Genomic DNA, 25,671 nt, shown 5'->3' with positions numbered 1-25,671 from the left:
ACAGGCAGACTGGAGCCCACTATTTCTCTTACTGTTAGTCCAGATGGAACATGGAGGGACAGAACGGAGCTGTGAGAGTGAGGAAGCTTCAGTCTAAACACTGGCTTTATTTTAGGGGGGGGAGGGCTTCTTAAAAAATATAAAGCAGAGGTTCTTAACCTTTGACACCAAATTTGTAATGGAACATGTTATTCTAGAAGCACCTAAAAGTAAACCCAGACTCCTTGGAAGGGTAACTAAGGTATGGCTTGATCGACTGGTCCTCTGCATGCTTAGCCATTTCTCTACCTGTCCCGCTTGTTTCTATCTATAGAGGAGCACGCACTCTGCCCAGAGACAAAGCCAGGTCCCCATGGCGGGCCTGCTGTTGGTGATGGCTCAGTTGAGAAATACTCTCATGCAGGATGTCTACACATACTGTTGGCCTCTGATGATTCTACAGGTAAGTACTCACATTGCAACACAGCCCTTCAGGTCAGCCTTCCCCCGGGAAGCTGCGGAGCTTAGACTGCTTCTCACATCTGAAAGAATGGAGCCAATGGCTCCAATCCTCACCTAACGCGTGTTACGAGTATACTTACGAGGCACTTTAATAGCCACTGGATTACTGTCCATGTTATGAGACAGCATTTTCTTGTTTCTTTGCTAAGATATCTTAGTTTTCCCCACTGCCCACTTTTTACATAGTGCTGGTATGACATTCTATAATAAATGGCAGCAAATGTTTTACATTATTGCATTTATAGCTGGTGAGTAATAAAATTAATATGACACTTTACTGGAAAAAAATTTTTCACGAAATGTTCACCCTCTTATCAGATAAAGTGGCAAGCCATTAGGGATTCAGTGACCTAGTAAGATACTAGTTACTGCCTTTAGGGGATTACCAACTTTCCTTTTTGTCAGTGATGGATAGCCTAGAGAGCCGCTGACTCCCCTACATATCTAAGCAGGCTCTGGTTTATGTTGTCTCCTACATCCTATTGGGCCAAGAGACAATGGAGTCTAATTGAAGTAAGGAGATGAAGTGCTGTTCCCATTAGTAAGCATAAGCCTGGTATCTGCCATCAGATCTGCAGAGATCAAATGCATGATTCATATTATTAAATATTCACCTTAGCTTAATGTGTAAAAAGAAAAATACAATCAAGACAAGGTCAAGTAAAGGACAAAAAAACCTGTCCTGGTTTAAATTAAGTCCGAGTTAGGATTTGGTCCAGAACATCAAAAACGAGGTCCATGGTCATTCTTTGGCAGTATCTTTGGTTGTCAAGAGTAAGTTTTATTTCCCAACTAACTGAGAACCTTGTAACAACAACCTAGAAAGGAAACAGCCAGCATGGGCCCACCAGCTTTCTCCCAGATGTAACTAGGTGAAGCAGCAGCCACTGCTATTGCCTTTGATGAAGTCCTACAGCCCAGTGCGGACCTCAAAGCCAGGCCCCTGATCCGCAATCCTGGGAGGCAGACAGGCCTGTTTATGGTGATAAAACACTGGGTGACTCACCTGGAGTAAGATGACACCATGAGGTCTGATGAGTCAAAATACTCCCCTGCTTTATAGTCTGATCCTGGGCTTACTCAAAATGCTGACATTAATGCTTGTCTATAATTCAGCACTCGTGGATAAATTCACTTCAGTCTTGGGTAAACTACTGGGTTTCACATTTAAAACCACGCACAACAGGGACACTGCCCCTATTTTTTAAAGAAAATTTGTTATTTCAAATTAATATCAAAGTTTTATCATCGTAAGAAAAAAATTTACAAACTTTATTACACTTATTTTACAGTTCAGTATTGCTTTTATTTTGTATAACATAAGGGGGGGATATCGTAATGTTTCTGAAGTTTAGGGCCTTTAATGGGTTTAATCTGGCTGGCCCTGCTGTTAAGGAAAGTGAGGTGTCTGCTTTACACTGGAAAAGGGCTAAACCTCCCTGCCCCCCAAGCCTCTTACAGTCTTATTTCTGTACCTAACATAAACCAGTGGTTTAAAATATGGTGGTTCCAACAACCCCCTACACCTCCACCCAACAAAATTGTGCCCTCTATGTTCCCTGTGTTTAATTCTGTAAGAACACTTCAAATCTAGCCTGTGCTAGATTTTGGCTAAAAATCTCTGACCTCTGAATACTGTCCAGTCTCTTTTTAGCCCATATTGAGACTGCCAGGTACTACCAGCGTGCTTAAAATGTGTTAAGCATTTTCCAAAGTAGCTTGACTCTCTAAACAATCTTATGTACTAGGTACTATATTTTGTTCAAACAAAGATAACAAGGAGACTCAGACAGTTATTTGTTCAAGGTCATAAAGCTTAGTATACACTCAGTAAATATTAGCTGCTTGACAGAAAATGGCAAAAATAATGCAAAACCAGTCAGACTTCCAAGCATATGCCCTTAGCCATTCTTTTTTTTAATTTATTTTTAAATCCTCACCCAAGGATATTTTTCCATTTATCTTCAGATACAGTGTAAGGGAGAGAGAGAAAAACATCGATGTGAGAGAGACACATTGATTGGGTGCCTCCCACACGACCCTGACGAGGGCCAGAGACCGAACCATAACTGAAGTACGTGCCCTTGACCAGAATCTAACCCGAGACTCTTTGATCCTCAGGCCGACAGTCTTAACTGCTGAGCCAAACCAGCCAGGGCCCCTTAGCCATTCTTAAGGGACCACACCTCCATCTTTTAAACACACCTTTTTTCTCTTCCTGCCCCTCACCACACAGAGTGAAGCACCATCATCCCAGGTGATGAAACCAGAATCACTCAGGAATCTACTTCTCCCCCAGAGCTAATCATTTACCAATTTTTACATTTTAATTACTAAGTAACTGTGAGCTGTCAAATGCTCTCCATCCTTGCTTTTACTTCTGTTTCAAACCTTACATGGACTACTCTGGTCTTATCTCTCTAAATCCACTCTCTCTATATAAACAGTGACTAAAGACACAATTTATTCATGCCACTATACACATGGTCCCCACTGCCCTCAACAGAAGGCCCTGACCCTTTAGTGTGATTTACAAAGGCCTTCATAACCTAGTCCCGGGCCATTTCTCCCTGTTCCAGCTTCACTAAACAAGTTTTTAAAAAATCTCCCTGTCTTTAACATGAAATTTTGTCTACCCTTCAGCAATGCCATCCCACTTCCCTGTTTCTTGGCTAACTCCTAACAATTCTTGGCTTAGACATCACTTTCTCCAGGAAGCCTACCATGACACCCCCCTGACCCCAGCACTTCTTCTTTGAGTTCCCTGCAGTTCCTAAGTCACAGCACTAATTATACCACATTGTACCACTTGTCAGCTCATTTTCACCCTCCTTGAAACTGTAAGTCCAAGTCGGTAGAGCCGGGGTCTGCTGCTCTTAAAGGTGTCTCCTAGCCCTGGCCGGTTGGGCTCAGCGGTTAGAGCGTCGGCCTGTGGTCCGGAGAGACCTGGTTCAGTTTCCACTAAGGGCACGTACCTCGGTTGCAGTTTGTCCCCGGCCCTGGTTGGGTTGTGCGGGTGGCAGCCACTCGATGTGTCCCTTTCACGTTGATGTTTCTCTCTCTCTCTTTCCCTCCCACTCTACCTGAACAAAAAAGTGGGAAAATGGTCCCAGGTCAGGATTAAAAAAAAAAAAAGTTGTCTCTGAGAACCTGACGTGCTGGTAAAGAACAAAGAGTAGATCTTTGTTGAAAGAACAAACTTCTATCCCTCGTGTGCTGCCTTTTCCTGGAGGGTTCCTGACAGGTCCTGCCCCTGCCTCTCATCTGCCCAAGTGTCTTACCCAGAGAAGATATTTATTAGGACAATTTTTGAATGAGTTCAAGACTTTACTCACCAGCCCTGAGGTTTTAGAAGGAAAAGAGGCATTCTGCTAGATGCCTGATAAATCTGACTGCCCACATAAGTCTCAAAAAATATAGAATGGCTGCTAATTTATAAAAGCTGTTAAAGAAAGGGCCTTAAAAGCATAAGTCTATTTTAATCAAATATCTTATAGTGCAAATATAATAAACTTACATGCATTTTACTTTTACATACTCAAAACAAAATAATTACATGGACTGAAAGTTGTTTTTTCCAAGTGAATCTTCATTTTAACCAAACCTACAAACCATTTATTGAAATGAGTATTCTGGCAAAGCCACAGAATTGAATCAAGCAGCATCAATAGTATAAAACAAAGAAAAATCTCAAGATGCAGAAGCAGCAGCCCTATCAGCAACCCCTCTTCTGGGGAAGGACCACACACATACTCCTTCACCCAAGTACTGTGATGCTACACCTCTTAAGAGTTTAAGAGTGCTCGTTTCACACAAATAAAGACTTTCACAGAGGAAAACTGTCATAGAATACATTACTACTCTTTTTCCTACTCTTTAAGGATACTGCAATAGAAATATATTAACGATGGCCTCAAATATCCAGTATTTTTCTATCTTACATTTTAAATCAAAGTTGTAGGAACCTACAGGTCTTAATAAAGAACTCTCTTCACAGCACAGCTGTTGTTCACTTTACAATGTAAAAATTTTCCCTTTGCACTATATCGTTAAAAATAAACATAATGTACATGTAAATGAAAAGTTCAGATACTGCATCAATCATAATTCAATCTTGCCTTCAGATATAAACCTGGATACAGTCCAATATGCAAAGCATTCACTTATTATTTTAGTTGAAGCGACAGTAAAAGGGCTTTCAGCAAAGGAAACCTTCATGAATTTCAGTGGTGTCCCTGGCACTCAGAGGTTCAGCTGAAGTCTCGATTGGTGAGGACAACTGGAGCCACAAGGGTCCAGACGTAGAGGAGGAGGCAGACCCAGCTGGAGCTCACCTTGACCCACACAGCTGGCCACTTGCTGGTCACATTCTGGAACTCTGCATCAGGGCTAAGAACACAGAAGAGAGTCAGGAAAGGAGCCTGACACCAGCATCGAGCAGCCCCCAGCCAAAGCCAGAAAATTCTCCAGGGAGACTTGGCTAACAGTACTCCCCAGTAAGGTTCTAGAAAGGACTTGAGGACACTGCTATTTTTAGATTTTATGAGCTGGGAACTCAACCTCTAAAACAGCTTTTATCTTCTTGCCAGCATGGAGAACCCCCACTACTCTAATCTTTAGGCAAAGTTCTTCAGAACATCTGGCTGCTCTAGATACCAGTGAAAGTCTAGACTGAAATGGCCTCCCTGAAACTTTCCTTCCTTACCAATCATTACTTTGATCAGAATACTCTATGTGGCCCTCCCTAGACACATAGGAAAATTAGAGAACAAAGGCGGGTCAAATCGCTTTATGTCATGATTTTCTTCTCTCTCAAGCAGTCAAGTTTGGAAGAGCTCCCCATAATCTGCACTGTAATAATCCAACTGAATTTTACATCCAAGAGGAGAAAAAAATCAAAAGTATTTCAGGAAAATGGATGGAGATTTTACAGTCAGCCCAATGGGGCTAAGTGGTCTTCCATCTGTGTTGTGTGTGCCTCCTACCTGTACCAGCCGGTCACGGTCATCATGATGTACAAAGAAGCCAGGCACAGCATCAAGTGGAACATAGAGTAGCTGTACTGAACTCCCTCTTTCTCATTGTCCAAAGCCCGCCGAGGCTGTCCATCTTCTTCATCACCGGCACCACTGGTAGGTGTATCACGGAGGATCACACTTTCACTTCCTGACAGGGTCAGCTTACTTACTTGGCTATTTGTGGAAGTGCGGATGCTAGAAAATGATCCCAAGGAAAACAAATCAGAAATGGGCCATGAAGATGAACTGTTGCCGCTGGCCTATATACATGAAGGTTACTTCTGAACTGCTCCTACTTTGGGGCCTGACTTCAAGTTCTGAAGGGCCCTACTTCAAGTTCTGAACTGTTACGTGCCATCACAAGACAGAGTACTCTTTTTTTTTCCCCTCACCCGAGGACATTTTTCCATATTTTGTTCAGATAGAGTAGGAGGGAGAGAGAGAGAGAGAGAGAGAGAGAGAAGCATCGACGTGAAAGAGACACATCAAGTGGTTGCCACCCGCACGACCCAACCAGGGCCGGGGACAAACTGCAACCGAGGTACGTGCCCTTAGTGGGAACCAAACCCGGGTTTCTCTGGACCGCAGGCCGAAGCTCTAACCGCTGAGCCAAACCGGCCAGGGCTAGAATACTCTTATCAGTTACTACTTGATAGTTTATTTAACTGCTTAGGAGTTTCCCAAAACACACTAAACTCTCAATGTCTACTTCCATGACTTCACAAGTACCTCTTCTATTCTTAGAATGTACCACCCTCCCCTCTCCCAGCTAACTTACTCATTCTTTAATTCTCTGCCATATTTTCTGGGAATCCTTCCCTGATATAATCCAATCACTGGGCTGGATTAAATTCCCACAGCTCTTTATGCTTCCCTCTGCCATAGTACTTATTATTCCTGTCTTTCTTGCTATTCAAAGAACTCCCTAGCAACAATGACTTTAGTTATCTATACTTGTTCTCACTTATATAATAGATGCTCACTAGTTTGTTAAGTGACTCAATAACAAAATACATACAAATAAAGGACAAAAACCACACGATCACCTCAAGAAACATTAAAAAACGCATTTGAGCGCTGGCAGGTTTGGCTCAGCGGTTAAAGTGTTGGCCCATGGACTAGAGAGTCCCGAGTTCGGTTCCTGCTAAAGGCACATGTCTCGGATGCAGTTTGGCCCTGGCCCTGTTGGGGTCGTGTGGGCGGCAACCACTCGATAGGTCTCTTGCACATGGATGTTTCTCTCTCTTTTCCTACCTCTTTCCCTCCCACTCTATCTGAAGATAAGTGCAAAAATGTCATTGGGTGAGTATAAAAAAACAAAAACACAAAAATGCATTTGAAGAAATCTAATACCTTTCAAAATGACAAAAACACTCCAACTAGGAATAGAGGAAAACTTCCTCAAAATAATAAAGGTCATTTATGAAAAACCCAGTGCTAAAATCATACTAAATATTGAAAGACTAAAAGCTTTTCTCCTAGAATCAAGAACAAGACAGCTCAGCCGAAGTGGCTCAATGGATGAATGTCAACCCATGTACTAAGAGGTCACCGGTTCGATTCCCAGTCGGGGCACAAAACTTACTACAAAGCAACAGTAATAGAAAAAGTGGTATTGGCGTAAGAATAGACATATCAATGAAACAGAATTATGAGTCAAGAAAGAAATCATTACATTTATGGCCAACTGATTTTCTACAAAGATGCCAGGAGAAGTCAACAGGGAAAGAGTAGTCTTTTCAACAAATAGTGCTGGGACAACTGGATATCCACATACAACACAATGAAGTTGGGCCCATACCTCCAAACATATACAAAAACAATAAAAACAAATCCGATTTAAAAACAGGCAAAAGGATTAAATAGACATTTCTTCAAGAAAGATTAAAAAAAAAAGGCCAATAAGCACATATAAAAAATGTTTAACAGTCACATTAGGGAAATGTAAATCAAAACCAAAATAAGCCCTGGCCAGTTTTGCTCAGTGGTTAGTGCATCGGTCCATGAACCAAAAATTCTTGGGTTCGATTCCGGGTCAAGGGCACATACCTTGGTTTCAGGTTTGATCCCTGACCCTGGTCAGGGTCATATGGGAAGCAACCAACCAATTGACGTGTCTCTCTTGCATCGATGTTTCTCTCTTTCTCTCTCTCTCATCTCTGTCTCTCTCCCTCCCTACCTCCCACTCTATCTGAAAGAATCAATGAAAAAATATCCTCAGCTGAGGATTCAAAACAAAACAAAACGAAATGCTGCTTCACATCCTCTAGAATTGTTAGGTAATGAAATTAGAACCCTCATAACATTGACAGTGGGATTGTAACATGATGTAGCCACTTTGGAAAATGCTTTGGCAGTTTCTCAAGAAGGTAAACATAGAGGTACCATATAATCCAGCAATTCTTCTCACAGGTATATACCCAAGAGAACTGAAAACTTACACCCACACAAAAAACTTGTACAGCATTTTTCATGATAACCCCACAGTGGAAACATCCAAATATCTATCAAATGATGAATAGATAAATGAAATGTAGTGTATCCACACAACAGAATATTATTTCCAACAACAGAAAGGAATTAAATACTGACATATGCTACAACATGGATGAACCTTGAAAACATTATGCTAAATGAAAGAAGCCAGTCACAAAAGACCATATAGTATATGATTCCATGTATATGAAATGTCTGAATAAGCAAATCTAGAAACAGAAAAGAGATTACTGTCTGCCAGGGGATGGAGGGTAGGGGGAATGCGGAGTGACTGCTAACGAGTATGGGTTTTCTTTCTGGGTAAATAAAATGGTAAAACTGATTGCGGTGATGGTTACAGAACTCTGTGAATATACTAAAAATCCCAGTGATGGGATTATACCAGGGAAGGATTTCCAGAGAATTAAAGAATGAGTAAGTTAGCTGGGAGGGGGGAGAGTGGTATATTCTAAGAATAGAAGAGGTACTTGTGAACTGTACATTTTTTTTTAATATGGTTTTTTAATTCTTTTTTTCTTTATTAACTTTAGAGAGAGAGGAAGTGAGAGGGAGAGAGAGACAGAAACACTGATGAGAGAGAACACTGACTGCCCGCCTCCTGCATGCCCCGCACTGGGGTTGGGGCCCACAACCTGGGCATGTGCCCTGACCAGGAATCGAACCAGCGACCTCATGGTGCATGGGTCAATGTTCATCCACTGAGTCACACTGGCCGAACTGAACTGTACATTTTTTAAAGGGTGATTTTGTGGTATGTGAATTATAGCTCAAAAAAAAAACAAAACAGCTAGGCCAAAAGCAAAACAAACAAAAATAGTCATAGAGAATATGAAAACAAATGAGCATACAGCGGTTAGAGCGTCGGCCTGCGGTCCTGAGAGACCCGGGTTCGGTTTCCGCTAAGGGCATGTACCTCGGTTGCAGTTTGTCCCCGGTCGGTTGTGCGGGTGGCAGCCACTCGATGTGTTCCTTTCACATCGATGTTTCTCTCTCTCTCTCTGTTCCTCTCTCTCCCTCCCACTCTACCTGAACAAAAAATGGAAAAATGTCCTCGGGTGAGGATAAAAAAATAAATAAATAAATAAATAAATAAAAGAAAAGAAAAGAAAATAAAAGAAAACAAATGATCATAGCTGTGTTCCAAAAACTACTTATAATAGGCAGATAGCCCAGGGCTGTCTGTAGTTTGCCAACCCCTATTTTAAGCAACAATTAAAAAAAAAAGGTAAATCTACACATAATGTTATGGAAAGCTGTCCAGATGACATTATTCTTATGCCAGATAAATTCATATTTCAGAACAGCATATGTACTTATATAGCATGCTCCTAATTTATTTTAAAAAGTTATATATCAAGTAATATACATAAAATTGTGTATTTATGCAGGCAGGTGATTGAGTTGTCTTATACAACAAAAAGGCTGCAGGTTCGACTCCTGGTCAGGGCACATATACCTAGGTTGTATGTTCGATCCCTGCTTCTCTCTCACATTGATGTTTCTCTCTCTCTCTCTCTCTCTCCTACCCCCTTCTTCTCTCTCTAAAATCAGTAAACATATCCTTGGGAAAGAATTTTAAAAATTGTGTATTTACACTTATATAAAATAAAAATAATTATACAGATACAGGTAGGTTGATAGTAAGAATAAGCAAAGGAAAAAAGCCTGAAATAATATGTACCATATGTTAACCATGGAAGAGGTATATCTCAAGGGAGGATACTTTCATTTCCTACTTTATGCTTTTCTCACTTATATTATTAGTTTATATAAATATACCCTTACTTACTTTTATTATTATATATTTAGAAATAATTAAAGTAATATAAACTATTACACAGAAAATATCATAAAATGAGTGGGAAGATAAGTGCAAACTGCTACTATAGGTTGTATCTGGATTCTTGGATTTACTAGAGTCTTTAACATTAGATGTGTATAATTATTTAGAATAACCAGGAAATACATTTAAAAAACAAATAAGCCAACCTATTTTCAGAGTCACTATTCTAATTGATCTAGGGTCAGGTGTGGACTTTTTCCTCCTACACAAATAAGACGGTATCCTTTGTAAGGTTGGGAGGAATTCTTTGATGAATTTAATGAACTTTAAGAAATGGGTAACTGAGGGAAGTCAAGGGCTTTTAATAAAGAAGAATTTGGCTGTTTTTAAAAATTCCTCACACTGCTCTTTGAAAGCAAAATAGCTGCTTCACTCTCATGAATCACAAGATTCATGAGAATCTCGTTCTAAGTAGTTTTGAACTTACCTAGAATACAAAAGGCAGAGAACAAAGAGTAACAGCCCAATGAAGTTTCCACTCTCCAGAATGTGCCCACCCTGTGATGGTGGAGCAGAGGTAGGGACCACAGCAGTTGAATTGGCAGGAGCCAAGGTTGGTGCAGTCAGGTGTGTAATGATGCTCCACAGGCTTGGGTTGCAGGAATGATCTGAAAATGGGAAACATTTTATTATCCTTAGTTATAACTCATCTTGTTCCAAGAAAGGATATGACGGGTGCAGTTACTATACAGTCAATCATAACATAAAATGTGGGAATGCTATATTTAAAAGAAACTGAATCTTAGCAGTCAGTAATTTATTTGTGTTGCAATCAGTGGCTTAGATTTACAAAAAAAGAAACATTAATTTGTCAGAAGTCACAACTATCAAGCTTGATTTTACTGGTTTTGAAGTTTAACTGATAAATCTTTTTGGTTCTACAATTATGCAAAGGCTTTGACGCAAGGAGTTTATCCCTAATTTTGTTGTTACAAACTTACATAGGAATATAATAAAAGTAAGTTGAGTCATCATTAGAGGATCTGCAGTAATTATTTTCCTTTCAAAGGAATCCATAGTATACCCTATTGAGAAACAGTCCTATAATAACTACAAAAGGAGATTTCCTACAGCTATTTCTTCTAGAGCCTGTAACACCAAAGTAAAATTCACTTAAAACAATTCTATGAAGGGCCAAATCAATGTTGCCTTGTCTAGCTCTTAACTAGTTTGACTTAGTCTAGGGAAAAGCCTAGAGCAGCAATTTTCAACTGGTGTACTGCAAGAATTTTTAAAACATGCCGTATCTAACTGTTAGGTCAGGGGCACTGACCTTTTTTTCCCTTAGATTGTCAAATAAAAAAATGACAACAACCTGGTATGGCTCAGTGGTTGAGCACTAACCCATGCACCAAGAGGTCACCGGTTCGATTCCTGGTCAGGGCACATGCCCAGGTTGTGGGCCAATTCCCAATGAGGGGTATGCAGGAGGCGGCCAATTGATGTTCTCTCTCATTGATGTTTCCCTCTCTCTCTCCCTCCTTCTCTCTAAATAAGTAAATAAATAAATAAATAACAACAGCCACCTGGCTGTTGTGGCTTAGTGGTTGAGCATCGACCCATGCACCAAGAGGTCGCTGGTTTGATTCCCGTGCCCAGGTTGTGGGCCTGATCCCCAGTGGGGGATATGAAGGAGGCAGCCAATCAATGTTCTCTCTCATCAATGTCTCTATCTCTCTTTCCCTCTCCCTCCCCCCCCCTCTAGTATCAATAAATAAATATATAAATAAAAATTAAATTAAAAAAAAAAAAAAACAGCAGCAGCCAACATAACAATAGCCATACAATATGAATGAATCAAAATTATATACTTTTTTTGGTAAGATAACAGAAAATATATTTTTTGGTGTGCTGCAGAATTTTAGTAATTAGTTTATGCGTGCCATGACATGATAAAGGCTGAAAATCACTGGCCTAGACTAACATAAAGGACTGTGGTCCCTTACACTGTCAAATATGAACAGACATACAGAATAAAACTTGAAAGGTAAATATCTGCAAATAATGAACATTACTCATTTCAGTCAAGTTTTTTGTTTGTTCACTTGTTTGACATCTGCTGTAGCTCTAGTTTTTACTCCACCAAAGGAGTAATTTCCTACTTTTTTTTCATCAAATAAATATGGGCTGTTGCCATTCCCTTACCAGGCTCATTGGTCAGGGCCGACCATGTAAGGTATATGGTGTAGATAGTGATGATAGAGGACTGCAGGAGGCCAGAACGAGGGTGGTGTTCCTATGGAATAAAAAAGAAAACAATGTCATAGGAATTGCAAGGGCTGACTTTCTAAAACCTGGTGTACTTCCCTGGGACCCACTGAATTGTTATTAAGCAAGAACATTCTGATTCTGCTCGACAGCCAAAAGATGACAAGTAACCTTTCAGTTTGAGTTAGCTTGAAAAAGAACCAAGAAAGAGGAAGCATGTGCTCTTAGTTCTCAAGGCATTTCATAATCCTGGAAATTCCTGTTTATCACACAGAGCCTTCGATTTATTAGTCGCAGTGTAGTGGGATCTAACCTCAGCGTTGCCTCTAACTACATGGGTGGCCCATCATCTCTCGAGCTTTACTTTCTCATTTTTAAAAGGAGAGGTGATGTCCGGCCAGTGTGGCTCAGTGGATTGAGCGTTGTTCCATGGACTGAGAGGTCCTGATTCAATTCCAGGTCAGGACATATGTCTGGGGTTATGGGCTCGATCCCCAGTAGGAGTGCAGGAGGCAGCCAATCAATGTTTCTCTTACATCAATGTTTCTCTCTTTCTCTAAAAAATCAATAAATACATTTAAAAAAAAAAAAAAGAATAATAGGTGAGCCCAGCTGGAGTGGCTCAGTGGTTGAGCATCGATCCACGCACCAAGAGGTTGACAGTTCGATTCCCGGTCAGGGCACACGCCCAGGTTGTGGGCCTGATCCCCAGTGGGGGGCATGCAGGAGGCAGCCAATCAATGTTCTCTCATTGATGTTTCTATCTCTCCCCCTCTCCCTTCCTCTCTCTCTAAACTCAATAAAAAAAAAAAATTGCCCTGGCCAGTTTGGCTCAGAAGTTAGAGCGTCGGCCTGCGGTCCGGAGAGACCCGGGTTTGGTTCCCGCTAAGGGCACGTACCTTGGTTGCAGTTTGTCCCCAGCCCTGGTTGGGTCGTGTGGGTGGCAACCACTCGATGTGTCGCTTTCACGTCGATGTTTCTCTCTCTCTCTCTCCCTCTCACTCTATCTGAACAAAATATCGAAAAATGTCCTCGGGTGAGGATAAAAAAAAAAAAAAAAAATTAAAAAGGAGAGATGATGTCTAGTTTTCATATTTCATATATTAGACTCCATGAATTTTTAAAAGTATGGTATTTAGCCCTGGTTGGTTTGGCTCAGCGGTTGAAGCGTCGGACTACAGACTAAAGAGCTGTAGGTTTGATTCCTGGTCAAGGGCATGTAACTCGGTTGCAGGTTCAATCCTTGGCCCCGGTCGGGGTCACGTGGGAGAAAAACAATGTGTCTTTCTCACATCAATGTTTCTCTCTCCCTCTCACTCTATCTAAAAATCAATGGAAAAATATCCTTGAGGGTTAAAAAAACATGGTATTTAAGTGATGAAACTCAGGAGCACGAGTTTTGTTTTTAAGTATTAAAAATCAATTCCTTGCCCTGGCCGGTTTGGCTCAGCGGTTAGAGCATCGGCCTGCGGTCCCGAGAGACCCGGGTTCAGTTCCCGCTAAGGGCACGTACCTCGGTTGCAGTTTGTCCCTGGCCCTGGTTGGTCGTGCGGGTGGCAGCCACTCGATGTGTCCCTTCACGTCGATGTTTCTCTCTCTCTCTCTTCCTCTCTCTCCCTCCCACTCTATCTGAACAAAAAATGTCCTCAGGTGAGGATAAAAAAAAAAAATCAGTAAAAATCAATTCCTTTTTTCTAGTTTAATTCTCCTAAAATGTCCCTGGCCCTGGTTGGGTCGTGCGGGTGGCAACCACTCGATGTGTCCCTTTCATGTCAATGTTTCTCTCTCTCCCTCCCGCTCTGTCTGAACAAAAAATGGAAAAAATGTCCTTGGGTGAGGATAAAAAAAAAATTATAAATTTTCAAGTTACCTAGGCTTTTTTAAATGATAGGGAAATTATTCATTTAATTATAATACTGGCAACTCAATGGAACTTTTGTTTTGTTTTGTTTAATACGTTTTTATTATTTTCAGAGAGAGAAGAAGGGAGAGAGAGATAGAAACATCCACGTGAGAGAGAAACTTCAATTGTCTACCTCCTGCAGGCCCCCTACTGGGGGTCAAGCCTGAAACCCAGCCATGTACCCTGATGGGGAATGGAACCGGGACCTTTCAGTCCTTGGGACGACACTCAATCCACTGAGCCACACTGGCTGGGCTCAATGGCATGTTTTATACACTAAACTATAATTATAGAATTCATCATAACATGGAGAAATGTTTAAGTAGGGTAAAACTTAGACATAAATTCATATAAAAAGTTACCTAAGTTTCAAGTTTAGCATTAATTGAATATCTCACAGGAAGAAGCAAAAAACCACCATACCTGAATTTTTGGATGGATTGATATAATAGAAACCACAACACAAAGGATCAGATTAATACTGATGAAGAACTTGTTTTCTGTGCAGCCATCTGGTCTGGTGTAGTATGCATAAAGCAAACCGACAAAGATGATTGAAAGGGTATACAGGACACTTGTGACAGATAGTAAAACTAAAATTAAAAAAAAGGGAAACCAATATAAATACCCACAATTCTAACAAACTTTTATAATGAAGAACAATTTTCTTCTACACCCCATATGAAAATAGACATTATTTTTTTTCTGGTGGTTACTAATTTACCACCAGAATGAAATGACAGAAGCCCCAAGGTTGAAGTTTCAGACTGAGAACTGGCTCAAGGTTAAATTACAAAATCCACCAAACAACTGAATTCACTTCCTGGATTACTAACTTGATTTCATGGGTTGAAAAGCCAGATATCTAATTCTAGCCAGAGAAAATTCTAACTATATGCTAAATATTGTTCATTATAAGCTTTTCTTAGGAACCTTTAAGACTTCTTGGCCCTCAAAATGGCCCAGTTCACAGCAAGCTGAGTACCAGGGATAGTGTTAGCAGTAGACAACAGAAAGGCATCTTTTATGGCAGTTTTTCCTCTATAGCTGCTGGCTACATAAACCCGTTTCCTATTACAACAAGACCACATCATTGTGGGAAATTGGTCATTTGCTACTTTCAAATATCTAAAGTAATATTCCTTTCTGAATAATAAACAATTAGCTGTGTAACTCTGAGAAATAGAAAACATGAAATAGTATACAGCGTATCACATCAACTGTATTTAATTCAAAGCACAAACTTATTTGAAAAAACTAGTTCCTACTTATCTCAATCTCAATGGATTTTGCATGTTTAAGTGATGTATATGATATTACTATAAAATAATGATGTACATTAAGTTTACTAGCACAGTTTAATTAAAGTTTTTCCATCTGGCCCTGGCCGGTTTGGCTCAGTGGTTAGAGCGTCGGCCTGCGGTCCTGAGAGACTCGGGTTCAGTTCCCGCTAAGGGCGCGTACCTCAGTTGCAGTTTGTCCCCGGCCCTGGTCGGTTGTGCGGGTGGCAGCCACTTGATGTGTTCCTTTCACATCGATGTTTCTCTCTCTCTCTGTTCCTCTCTCTCCCTCCCACTCTACCTACACAAAAAATGGAAAAATGTCCTCAGGTGAGGATAAAAAAAAAAAAAAAAGTTTTTCCATCTGAATATACAAGATTTCTCCTTTAGTTATTCCAAAATATGACAAATCTATAATCTATTATTAAATTTTTCTAGAATTGGAATGATCCAAAATGAATTATACAAAATAGAAATGAATAGGAAATACATAAATAAGTAAATAAATAAATAAATTTTTATTAGAAAGAAGGAGTTTCAGGATTCCCCATCCATAATGACAATTTTTAAAATATTTTTCTGCAATAAACAGACATTAGGAACAAATTAAGTGACCAATAACATGGCAATGGTTAAATGAATCATGGTATACCATGCCATGGAATATCAAGGAATTGTACAGATGGGAATATCATGCAACTCTTTAGTGAATAAGACACGCCTATGTTCACTGATAGAAAAGGATGCTCATCATACAATAAGTGAAAGAGCAAGTCATGGAACAGTATTTAGATTTAAATAAAAAAAACGTGGATGTGCACAAATACATAAAGGTACAGTAATAGTGATTACATCTGGAGAGGTAAGTGAGTTGTTGCAGGTTGGTAGAGTTGCATGTTTTAGTCTTTATAAAATTCTATCATTTGTGCCCAGCCAGTGTGGCTCAGTGGATTGAGCGTCACCCCATGGCCTGAGAAGTCCCAGTTGGATTCCCAGTCAGAGCATATGCCCGGCGTTATGGGCTCCATCCCCAGCAGGGGCGTGCAGAAGGCAGCCAATCGATGTACCTCTCTCACACCAATGTTTTTATCTCTCTTTCCAAAAAAATCAATGAAAACATATTTTAATAAAAATTTAAAAATAAAAACATTTGAAAAAATATAGTATCATTTGTGTTTACAGTCAAAATGGCACAATTTTTTTCTTTTTCAATTTAAAAAGAAGCACCCTAATAAATAAGATGAAAAAAAAACAACTGGATAATTTGATAACATGTATTAAAAGCACATAAAATATCCATACCCTTTGACTCTTCTACTTCTGCGAATTTATTCTAAGGAAATAAATAATCAGAAATGTACTCCAAGATATGTTATTAGGTATTTATTGCTATACTGCAGCCAAACATATTCACAAGCTATTTCTAAGTTTTAAAAAAAGGCCAAACTATAAACTATTTGTATTATACATTTAAAAAGTAAGACATAAACATATTACATATTTTTCAGTGACTTTCTGCATACATAGAAGATACATATGTACACACAGAAAAAAGACTAGACGGATACAGACTAATATGTCGAGAATGAGAAATAATTATTGAGGAGTTAGATTAGGGGGGAATTTTTTTCTTTTGTGATTTTTTGTTTCCAAATTCTTGACACAGAGTATCTATCATTTTATAAATGGCAGGGGATGGGGGTGGGGGTGGGGGTGGGTCAGGGCAAGGAATCTCAACGATTATTTTTAAAACTAAAGTATGGCTGGGACACCACTGCTCCTAAGGTGTACAGGGCTTCAAAGTCCCTCCCCATTATTACAGGCTATAAATCCTGTTCCCAAACTAAAAAATATAAGTACCCTCTTCCCACCAGAAGGATTTTACAAGGGGTGTGGGGTCACACTTTGAATAAAGCAGTAAATACTACTTACCTCCTTCTGTCTATGTTGGCAGATGCCCTATATGTAGAATGTGTCTGAGTCCCCTTGTCCAGGGAAACAAGAAAATCAAAACCAGAACAATGTCACTAAACACAACTTTTTCCCTTATCTAAATATATGTAGTTGCATCCCAAATCTCAAAATAAATGAATTGGGGAAATCTAATGATGTATATATCAGTGCTATTCCCAGTAATGCATATAATTCAGAATTAACTCAAAGGGCAATTATAGTTTTTAAAGTCAGCTCGACCTTGAATTCAATAGAGATTTTACTTGTACACCCTGTTTAATGTAGCATAATGCAGTATGACTCTCATAGATGAGTTTAGATACCTACCAGCATACCAGCACCTTGGGTTTCCTTCTTCCATTCGATTTACACATGATTCATTCAAAGAGTGAGCCAAGTCTACCAACAGCACCAGCTGGATCAGGATGAAGAGGAAGGCCCCAAACATGCCAATACCAAACCAGACTACAAACCAAAAGAACAGTTATTCTTTACCATAGAGTAACATTTCAGAATGTTACTAACATTCTAAAAAGATTTCAATTCAATAAGAGAGCTGTGGTAAAGAAATATTCTGTCTCTGTAACAGCAGTACAGTTTACTCAATTACTCCAGCAAGATTACTGCAATTCCAAACTCAAAGGCATTCTCTGAGAAGTGTTCTGTTGCGTTTCAGACCTTTTAACACTTGTTCTATCTTGTGCCAAGGGGAGCCTAGGAACTGACATTCAAATGCTACTATAAGCCTTTTCCTTTACTTTATAGGAAAAACCACAGTGGAAATCCACATATCACTCGATGCCATGGTAAGAAAGAAGGCTGAGTCAGGGGTGGCAGAGCACATGAGTTACAAGTCCTTATGTTGACCAGCTCTCTGATTAACTTAGTATTGCCAAGTAAGCAGATAAAGTATTAAAATAATGGCAAACAATTAACATATGGTTCCAGAACAGCTGAGAAGTGACCTGAATGCCTTAACATATAAATATTAGTACCAAGTCATATAATTAGACACCACACCTCCTTTAACTGTCAGTTCTGCAAACTCAGTAATGAAAATATAGCTTTAACTCCATCATTTGTAGAGTCTGTATATATTATTATTAACCATCTTAATAGTGAGCCATACCTGTGGTGAAATAGCCCCCAGGAATGTAGAAAGATCCAACCATGATACCAACAATGGCAGCAATTTTGAAGAACCAAAACCTATTAAAATGTTAAAAAATGCATTTATGAAATGCTAATTTTCACCCTTCTAATGAGAGAGTGAATTTCTAAAATGCAAATATAAGCCTTAGTAGCATTTCCAATATGACTGGACTTAGAATTTCATTTGACATGGAGCTACTTCATTCAATACTTCACACAATTTAAGAACAAACAGCACAGAGAACAGATCATTCATATTAAGAAGAACATATATCCTTAGAGTTTCCCTACTTTTAGCACTTAAAGACAGGAATTTTTCTAGAATTCAGAAGTGTTCTAAACTAACAATGTTAGCTAAATACAGAGCAATTAACTATTAGATCTGGGGAAAAGTTATCACCCAATCCTTTTACAACACAGGATATAAGTGCCTTGCTCATAATTAACAGTTCATCACTGGCAAAGCCAAGACCAAACCTGGCTTTTAGTTCTTTAAACCATCTTTAAAGACTCCTATATGGTAGGGTAAAGAGAATCAAGCTTTGGAGCTGAAAAAAACTGAGTTTCAACTTCAGCTCCAACCCTCACTGGCTGAGAGCTCAAGCAATTTACACAACCTTTCTGAAATTCAGTTATTGCATCTATAAAAAGGAGATTATTACTTATAAAGTTTACAAAACTCCCTTCAGTCTTCAATGAGAATTAGGGAAACCTGGGGGCCAGGAATGAGGAGCAACAGAGTATGTAAATCAGTGGTCCAAATATATTCACTGTTTATCTTTCTATATACTGTTTAAATATGTTATGTACATACTTGCCATTTAATAATATAAAGGGAAAAATGTGTGTGGTGTGCCTAGCACAGTGCTTAAACTAGTTCATAGGTGTTCAATAAAAATCTAGAAACTTGAAACAAAAGGTATTTTTTAAAAAGGTTAAGACTCTTCTCATCCCCTCTACCTCCTCCAATGCTACAGGTCTCCAACTGAAAATGACGCTGAAACAACTTCATGGGTACAATAGGTCAGACATACATCTGGGCCACTGATTTACATACTCTACTGCTTCCATCAGAATGGCAACATTAACTGCTAAATAGGAGGATCCACTCTATAATATAACAAGTTAATAATAAATCTTACATACCCATTGTGTATGGCTGCTCTGGGATCTTTACTCGTTTTTACTTTTAACATGAGCAGATAAAAGGCAAAGAAGAAGGTGGCCAAGGCAAAGCTGATCCGATATACAGCTTTATAACCGACCTGCACATTACAATCTTTATCTGCATTTGTATCAGGCAACTTGATTTTAAATCCCCCTTCACAGAATCCAGGAATCTGGAAAAAGTAATTTCAATGTTATAGGAACACCCACATTTAAACAGAGATTCTATCCCACCATAGGAAAACTTGGATTTATAAAACTGACTACTTCAACAACTGTAAGACTATCCTGTGGGATTTTTCTCTGTCTTCCAATTCATTTACAATCTTGTCACTGAATAGTATAAACAACTTGCATTTTGGAAATAAAAGTGAAGTGATCTCTTCTTTGTGCTTTTCTACTGATGAGGTTACCTCCCATTTTCCCATGAATTTTCATGCTTCAACTCCTTCCAAAGGCCTAGTTCAGTTTAAATATTTAAATTTTAAACATACATGGAAAGAAAATGTTTTAGGGCCACCCTTTTAATGTGTTTTCTCTCACTTGTTAGACTAGAACCTGAAGATGTTCACTTTGACTTCCTTTATTTCTGGAAAAGGACTAATACCTTCATATTCTGTGTCTTGACTATACCCCAAATAACAATGAACTTGATCGACTTTCATAAGAGTGAAGAAATAAATAAGAACATTAATCTCAACTAAAATTTTTCAAAATATAAAAATAATCAGTACATTAAGGGTTCTGTTACTTCTACTGACCTTCTTCAACTGACTTTCCATTCCTTCCGTTAGCATGATGCAGGATGAAAGAGTGCCCAGGAAGAGAATAAAAGCATAAATGAGGCGAGTCACAGTGGAATTCTTACTGTTGGGACAGCAACTACACAGCAAACAGGATGCACCACCACAAAGGCATGGAACCTGTAATAAGCATACATGGCCACTTGAGACCTTTCAGTGGACTCCTTCATGACACAGGTAGCACAGAACAGAAAACAAAACTAATCAGGCTTTGACAGTTTTAACAGAGAATTACAACTGGGAGGAAGTGGTTAAAAACATGGGCTCTGGCCCTGGCCAGTTTGACTCAGCAGTTAGAGCATCCACCCCCAGATGAAAGAGTTGCGGGTTCAATTCTGGTCAAGGGCAAGTACCTCGGTTGTGGTTCGGTCCCCGGCCCTGGTTGGGGTCCTGCGGGACATCGATTTTTCTCTCTCCTCCTCCCTCCCACTCTAGTTTAAGATAAATGGAAAAATATCCTCTAATGAGGATTAAAAAAAAAACAAACATGGGTTCTGGGGTCAATATTATTTCTGCCACTTAATCTCAGCAAACCTTTCTCTCCATCTGTAAAACAGACTCAGTAACAGAATCTTCCTCTCTCAGACATTACTCTATTAAATAAGCACTCAACATAGTACCTAAAACATATTAAGAGCCCAATAAGTTTTAAATATATTCACACAGGGATCATTATTATATTTAAAAACAACATATCTTAATATTGAAAAAAATACAAACGTAATTACACCGTTATTTACTGAGAATCCTAGTTACCAAATTCGATATTACAGCAAAAAGCAATATTACATGGAAACCCTTATAAATAATGACAGCAAGAGCCATTTAGCTCCATTCAAGAGTAACCTGGAAATAAAAAAAGAGTAACCTGGAGCCCAACCAGTGTGGCTCAGTGGTTGAGCATCGACCCATGTACAAAGAGGTCATTGGTTCAATTCCCAGTCAAGGCACATGCCCAGGTTGTGGACCCAATCCCCCAGTGGGGGGCATGCAGGAGACGGCCAATCGATGCTCTCTCTCATCGATGTTTTTTTTTTTTTCTCTCTCTCTCCCTCTAAAATCAATAAAGAAAGAAAATTTAAAAAGAGTAATGTGGAGCCCTGGCCAATGTGGCTCAGATGGAGCACCTTCCTGTATACCGAAAGGTGGCAGGTTCAATTCCTGGTTGGGGCACATACCCAGGTTTCAGGTTTGATGCCCGGTCAGGCTGAGTACAGGAGGTAACCGTTTGATGTTTTTTTCTCTCTTTTCCTCCCTTCCTCTCTCTCTAGAATCAATAAAGATAAAAAATTAAAGAGTAACCTGGAGATTCCTCAAAAAGTTAAACATAGAATTGCCAGGTGACCCATAATCCCACTCCTAAATATACACCCAAAAGAACTGAAACAGGAATTCAAATAAAATCCTGTACATGAATGTTCAAAGTAGCACTATTCACAACTGTCAAAATGCAGAATCAACCCAAATGTCTATCAACTGATGAATGGATAATTAAATGTGGTATATCCACATAATAGAATATTATTTAGCCATAAAAATGAATCAAGTACCTACTGTGTAAAGATATTTGATCTGTGGAACAAACCTATCCTACTGTATGCTATGTCACTTCCCTATCTCTAAATGACAACTCTATTCTTCTGGTTGCTTACACCAAACACCCTGAAGCCATCCTTGATACCTTCTCTTTTTCCAAAACCCTCATCTGGTCTGTCTGCACATCAGCTCTATCCTCAGAATATACCCAGAATCTGACCACTTTCATAGCATCCTTAGCTATCATGTTGGTCTAAGCCAATAATATCATCTCTCATCTGGATTAAATGCAATAGCTCATGTTTCACTGCTATAGCAGCCCATTCAGAATCCAGAGTTAGTATAAAAATTATTTTAACATGAAAACATTTGAGATTCAGAACAGAGGCAGAAAAAAATCCTTCTCAGAGCTTTCCTCACCTGACTAAAAGCAGCAACTTCTGGGATGTGAGGCTGTCATAATCTCTCTCCAAGGGAGTTTTATGGCCATGAAGAACATAAAAAGACCTCTGTATCTACCCAAACAAGTTATTATCACAAACTTTATCTCCCATTTGTTCTCCTAAAAGCCCATTTGTCTTTCCTAAGAAATAAACAACTTATTTGTTCTTCCCATAGAAGCCCTTTTCTTCACCTCCTTTTCCCCTATTAAGTCAGAAATAAAAGTCCTATATTCTTTCTAACCACCTCTTTTGAGTTGTTCATCACTGGGCACTCCTGTGTGTGTGTGTGTGTGTTGCACACATAAACTTTTTTCATTTGCTAATGTGCATTTTGTCAGTTTAATCCATAGGTCCCTAACTACTAGCAGAGGGTGAAGAAAAGTTTTTCCTCCCCTACACTGCTTTACCCATTCTTTTCTACCATCTATACTCCACACAGCAACCTTGTTAAAACACAATCCGATCTGATCATTCCTCTTTTCTGTAATGGATCCCCATATCACTTAGGCGTAAAAGCCCAAGTCCTTAAATTGGCCCACAAGACTGGACAATGGGTATCTCCATGATTTGGCTCCCTGCTGCTTTCTGACTTCATTTCCTATTATTCTTCCCCTCACTTATTCCATTCTCTGGTACACTGAACTTGTTGTTCCTATTGAACAAAAGGGATTCATAAAATATGAAAGTGATTTACAGAAATGCTTTGATGACATAAATTCAAATCTTAGCTTTACATCAAAGCCAAAATGTTTCGTGTTATTTGTACAGGAAGAACTTCTTTCTTTCAAATGACCAATTCACTCCTTAATTAATGACCTTCTTAACTATATTTTTTCTACATCTATTTTGCAAATAGTGAGTTTGACTTGCTAGTGGACTGTAAAATTCAACTGACCAGCTCTGGCCGTTTTGGCTCAGCGATTAGATTGTCTGCCTGAGGACCAGACAGACCAGGGTTTGGTTCCACACGTACTTTAGGTGCAGTTTGTCCCCGTTGGGGTTGAGGTTGTGTGGGTGGCAACCAGTCTATGTGTCTCTCACATCATGTTTCTCTCTCTCTCTCTCCCGCTCTCCCTTCCACTCTATCTGAAGATGAATGCAAAAATGTCAAGTGAGGATAAAAAAAAATTCAACTGACCAGGACTCTCTCTCTTTTTTTTTATCTTCACCCCAGGACATTTTTCGATATTTTGTTCAGACAGGGTGGGAGGGAGGAAGGGAGGGAGGGGGAGAGAGAGAGAGAGAAACATTGATGTGAGAGGGGCACATCGAGTGGTCGCCACCCACACGACCCATCCAGGGCTGGGGACAAACTGCAACCGAGGTACGCGCCCTTAGTGGGAACCGAACCAGGTCTCTCCGGACCGCAGGCCGACGCTCTAACCGCTGAGCAAAACTGGCCAGGGCTGATCAGGACTTTTTAAAAATATGGTAGAGAGCCCTGGCTGGTTTGGCTCAGTGGTTAGAGCGTCGGCCTGCGGTCCAGAGAGACCCGGGTTCGGTTTCCGCTAAGGGCACGTACCTCGGTTGCAGTTTGTCCCCGGCCCTGGTCGGTTGTGCGGGTGGCAGCCACTCGATATGTTCCTCTCACGTCGATGTTTCTCTCTCTCTCTCTCTTCCTCTCTCTCCCTCCCACTCTACCTGAACAAAAAAAAAAAGGAAAAATGTCCTCGGGTGAGGATAAAAAAAAAATATGGTAGAGAAATTGTACAGCAGATAAAGGTAAGAACTATTTCATGAAACTTGTGTCTAAATGGATATATTAATTCAACTATATAAAATTTATTTACTTTAGGTCAAAGAAAAAAAAACAATTAAAAATATTTTTTAAAATTGTAAAGCCACTGCTCTCAAAGAACCTGCCCTTTTTATTTAAGATCAACAACCTTAAAGAATAGAAAATACACTGAGTCCCCAAGAAATGGTAGTGGAATGAACTGAGATTAAGTCCTCTGTCAATTAAATCAGTTGGGAATTAGGAAACACGGAAATGATTTCAAGGAACCATGTTCCTCCGAAGTGAGTATATGAGGGAACTCAGCATATTCTACTCCATAGAGTCTAAAAAGTGTTTTAAAATGTGGAGTTTACAACCTACAAAGTGATTCAATCCATTTATTCATTGTATCCCACAACTCCCCAGGGAGGAATGCTGGGGTGATCATCCTCATCTTATGAGACGAGATAAACGACTTGTACGGGGTCCCAAAGTTCAGACCATGGCTTCCCATTTTGAACAATAATCTACAAGGCCTTCTTCCCCTTGCACCACCACTGCAGACAGGCCTCCTTTAAAATCACAGCTCTGCCACATACTCTGTAGCTTCGGCAAGTCCCGTGCTCCGGGATAAAAATACTATTCGAGCTATCCAAATTCAGTGGCGCCACCTTAAGAAGGTGCTTCGAAGTGTACCAGAGAGCGTCTGCCTCAGGAACTCATTCCTTGGTCCCATTCCAGCAGCTGGTGAACTCAGCAGCCGGAAGGCTCGCGGGGGCGGGGCAACAGAAATTGTAAACAATGGCGGCCTGGCCTCCTACGTTCAACAAACCCGGAGAGGGAGCCGCCTGATCCCGATGGCAGATTTTGGCTTGGGCCCCCGGATACTCTCTGCAACTCAGGGCCGGTCCCTCCAACCCCCAGGATTCTGCAGCCGAGGCCCTTTCGGGTCTGGTCTGGGGCTCACTGTCGCCCCCACTCGCCCACACCAAAGGTCTGACGGAGACACCAGACCCGAAACTCACCCAGCTGGCCAGGGAGAAGACACCCAGCACAGCTCCCATGGTTACGCCGGTGATGGAAGTGGCAGATCCGGAGGCTTCTACTGCGGTGGTAACTCTCAGCTTAGGTGTCTCCTCAAAAACGCGACGGTTTTTCAAGCCGGAAACGCGCGGCGTGCGTCATCGCGTGGCCCCGCCCACCGCCCTCGGCCTCTGCCCAGAAGGCACCCGTCATTGGTAGAGGGAAAAGGCGAAGCTAAATCAGCGCCGCGCTGAGGGAGGAGGCGGGGCTAAACCTATCCCAAGTTAGGGAGGGGGCGGAGCTAAGCCAGTCCGGAGCTGGGGGAGAAGGCGGGACTCATCGGCCCGGCTATGCAAGAGCTGTGCAGGCTTCATTTCTTCACCTCATTTGCATTCACTGGGATCCCATTATGTGTTAAGATCTGGGGTACAGAAGTGTACAATAATTTATGGCCTAGTTAAGAGGAGACTGAGAGCGAAATAAATGCACCATGACATATTGTGATGAGTACTATGAAGAAGTATCATAAGGGAATATTTCAGTTAAAGTTTAATTCCCACTAAGGGGAAAGCAATTTAATTGGGGGGAGCGTAGACCTGGAAGGCTTTTCTGAGGAATTTATATTTCA

General features: G+C 40.3%; 2 protein-coding genes across 7 annotated transcripts in view; one reads left to right on the top strand and one right to left on the bottom strand.

Annotated features, from left to right (window-relative positions):
• Positions 1–25,671, top strand: part of TTPAL (alpha tocopherol transfer protein like) — a 124,534-nt gene that overhangs the window by 16,072 nt on the left and 82,791 nt on the right. For 3 of the 6 annotated variants that reach the window (XR_004957101.1, XR_004957100.1, XM_036245300.1), the window contains exon 7: positions 314–442. Coding sequence is in view for 2 of the 6 variants with exons in the window: in XM_036245300.1 (XP_036101193.1) it covers positions 314–442 (129 nt within the window). In the remaining 4 variants the exon portion in view is untranslated. Of the gene's footprint in view, positions 1–313; positions 443–17,967; positions 18,009–19,331; positions 19,417–25,671 lie in introns of those variants that run through there. The other 3 variants (XM_036245303.1, XR_004957103.1, XR_004957102.1) reach the window with 3 other exon arrangements.
• SERINC3 (serine incorporator 3) lies at positions 4,374–25,193 on the bottom strand. The gene is made up of 10 exons (XM_036245299.1): positions 25,046–25,193; positions 20,283–20,444; positions 19,501–19,694; positions 18,332–18,411; positions 17,530–17,667; positions 14,393–14,562; positions 12,004–12,094; positions 10,286–10,466; positions 5,487–5,714; positions 4,374–4,890 (listed from the first exon to the last, which is right to left on the bottom strand). Exons 1-10 carry the CDS (start codon positions 25,082–25,084, stop codon positions 4,752–4,754), a joined length of 1,422 nt encoding a protein of 473 aa, XP_036101192.1. The 5' UTR covers positions 25,085–25,193; the 3' UTR covers positions 4,374–4,751.

Source organism: Molossus molossus, unplaced genomic scaffold, assembly GCF_014108415.1.
Source record: "Molossus molossus isolate mMolMol1 unplaced genomic scaffold, mMolMol1.p scaffold_m16_p_6, whole genome shotgun sequence".
Lineage (NCBI taxonomy): Eukaryota > Metazoa > Chordata > Mammalia > Chiroptera > Molossidae > Molossus > Molossus molossus.
Note: the sequence above shows the minus strand (reverse complement) of the source record. Positions and strands in the feature narration are given on the sequence as shown.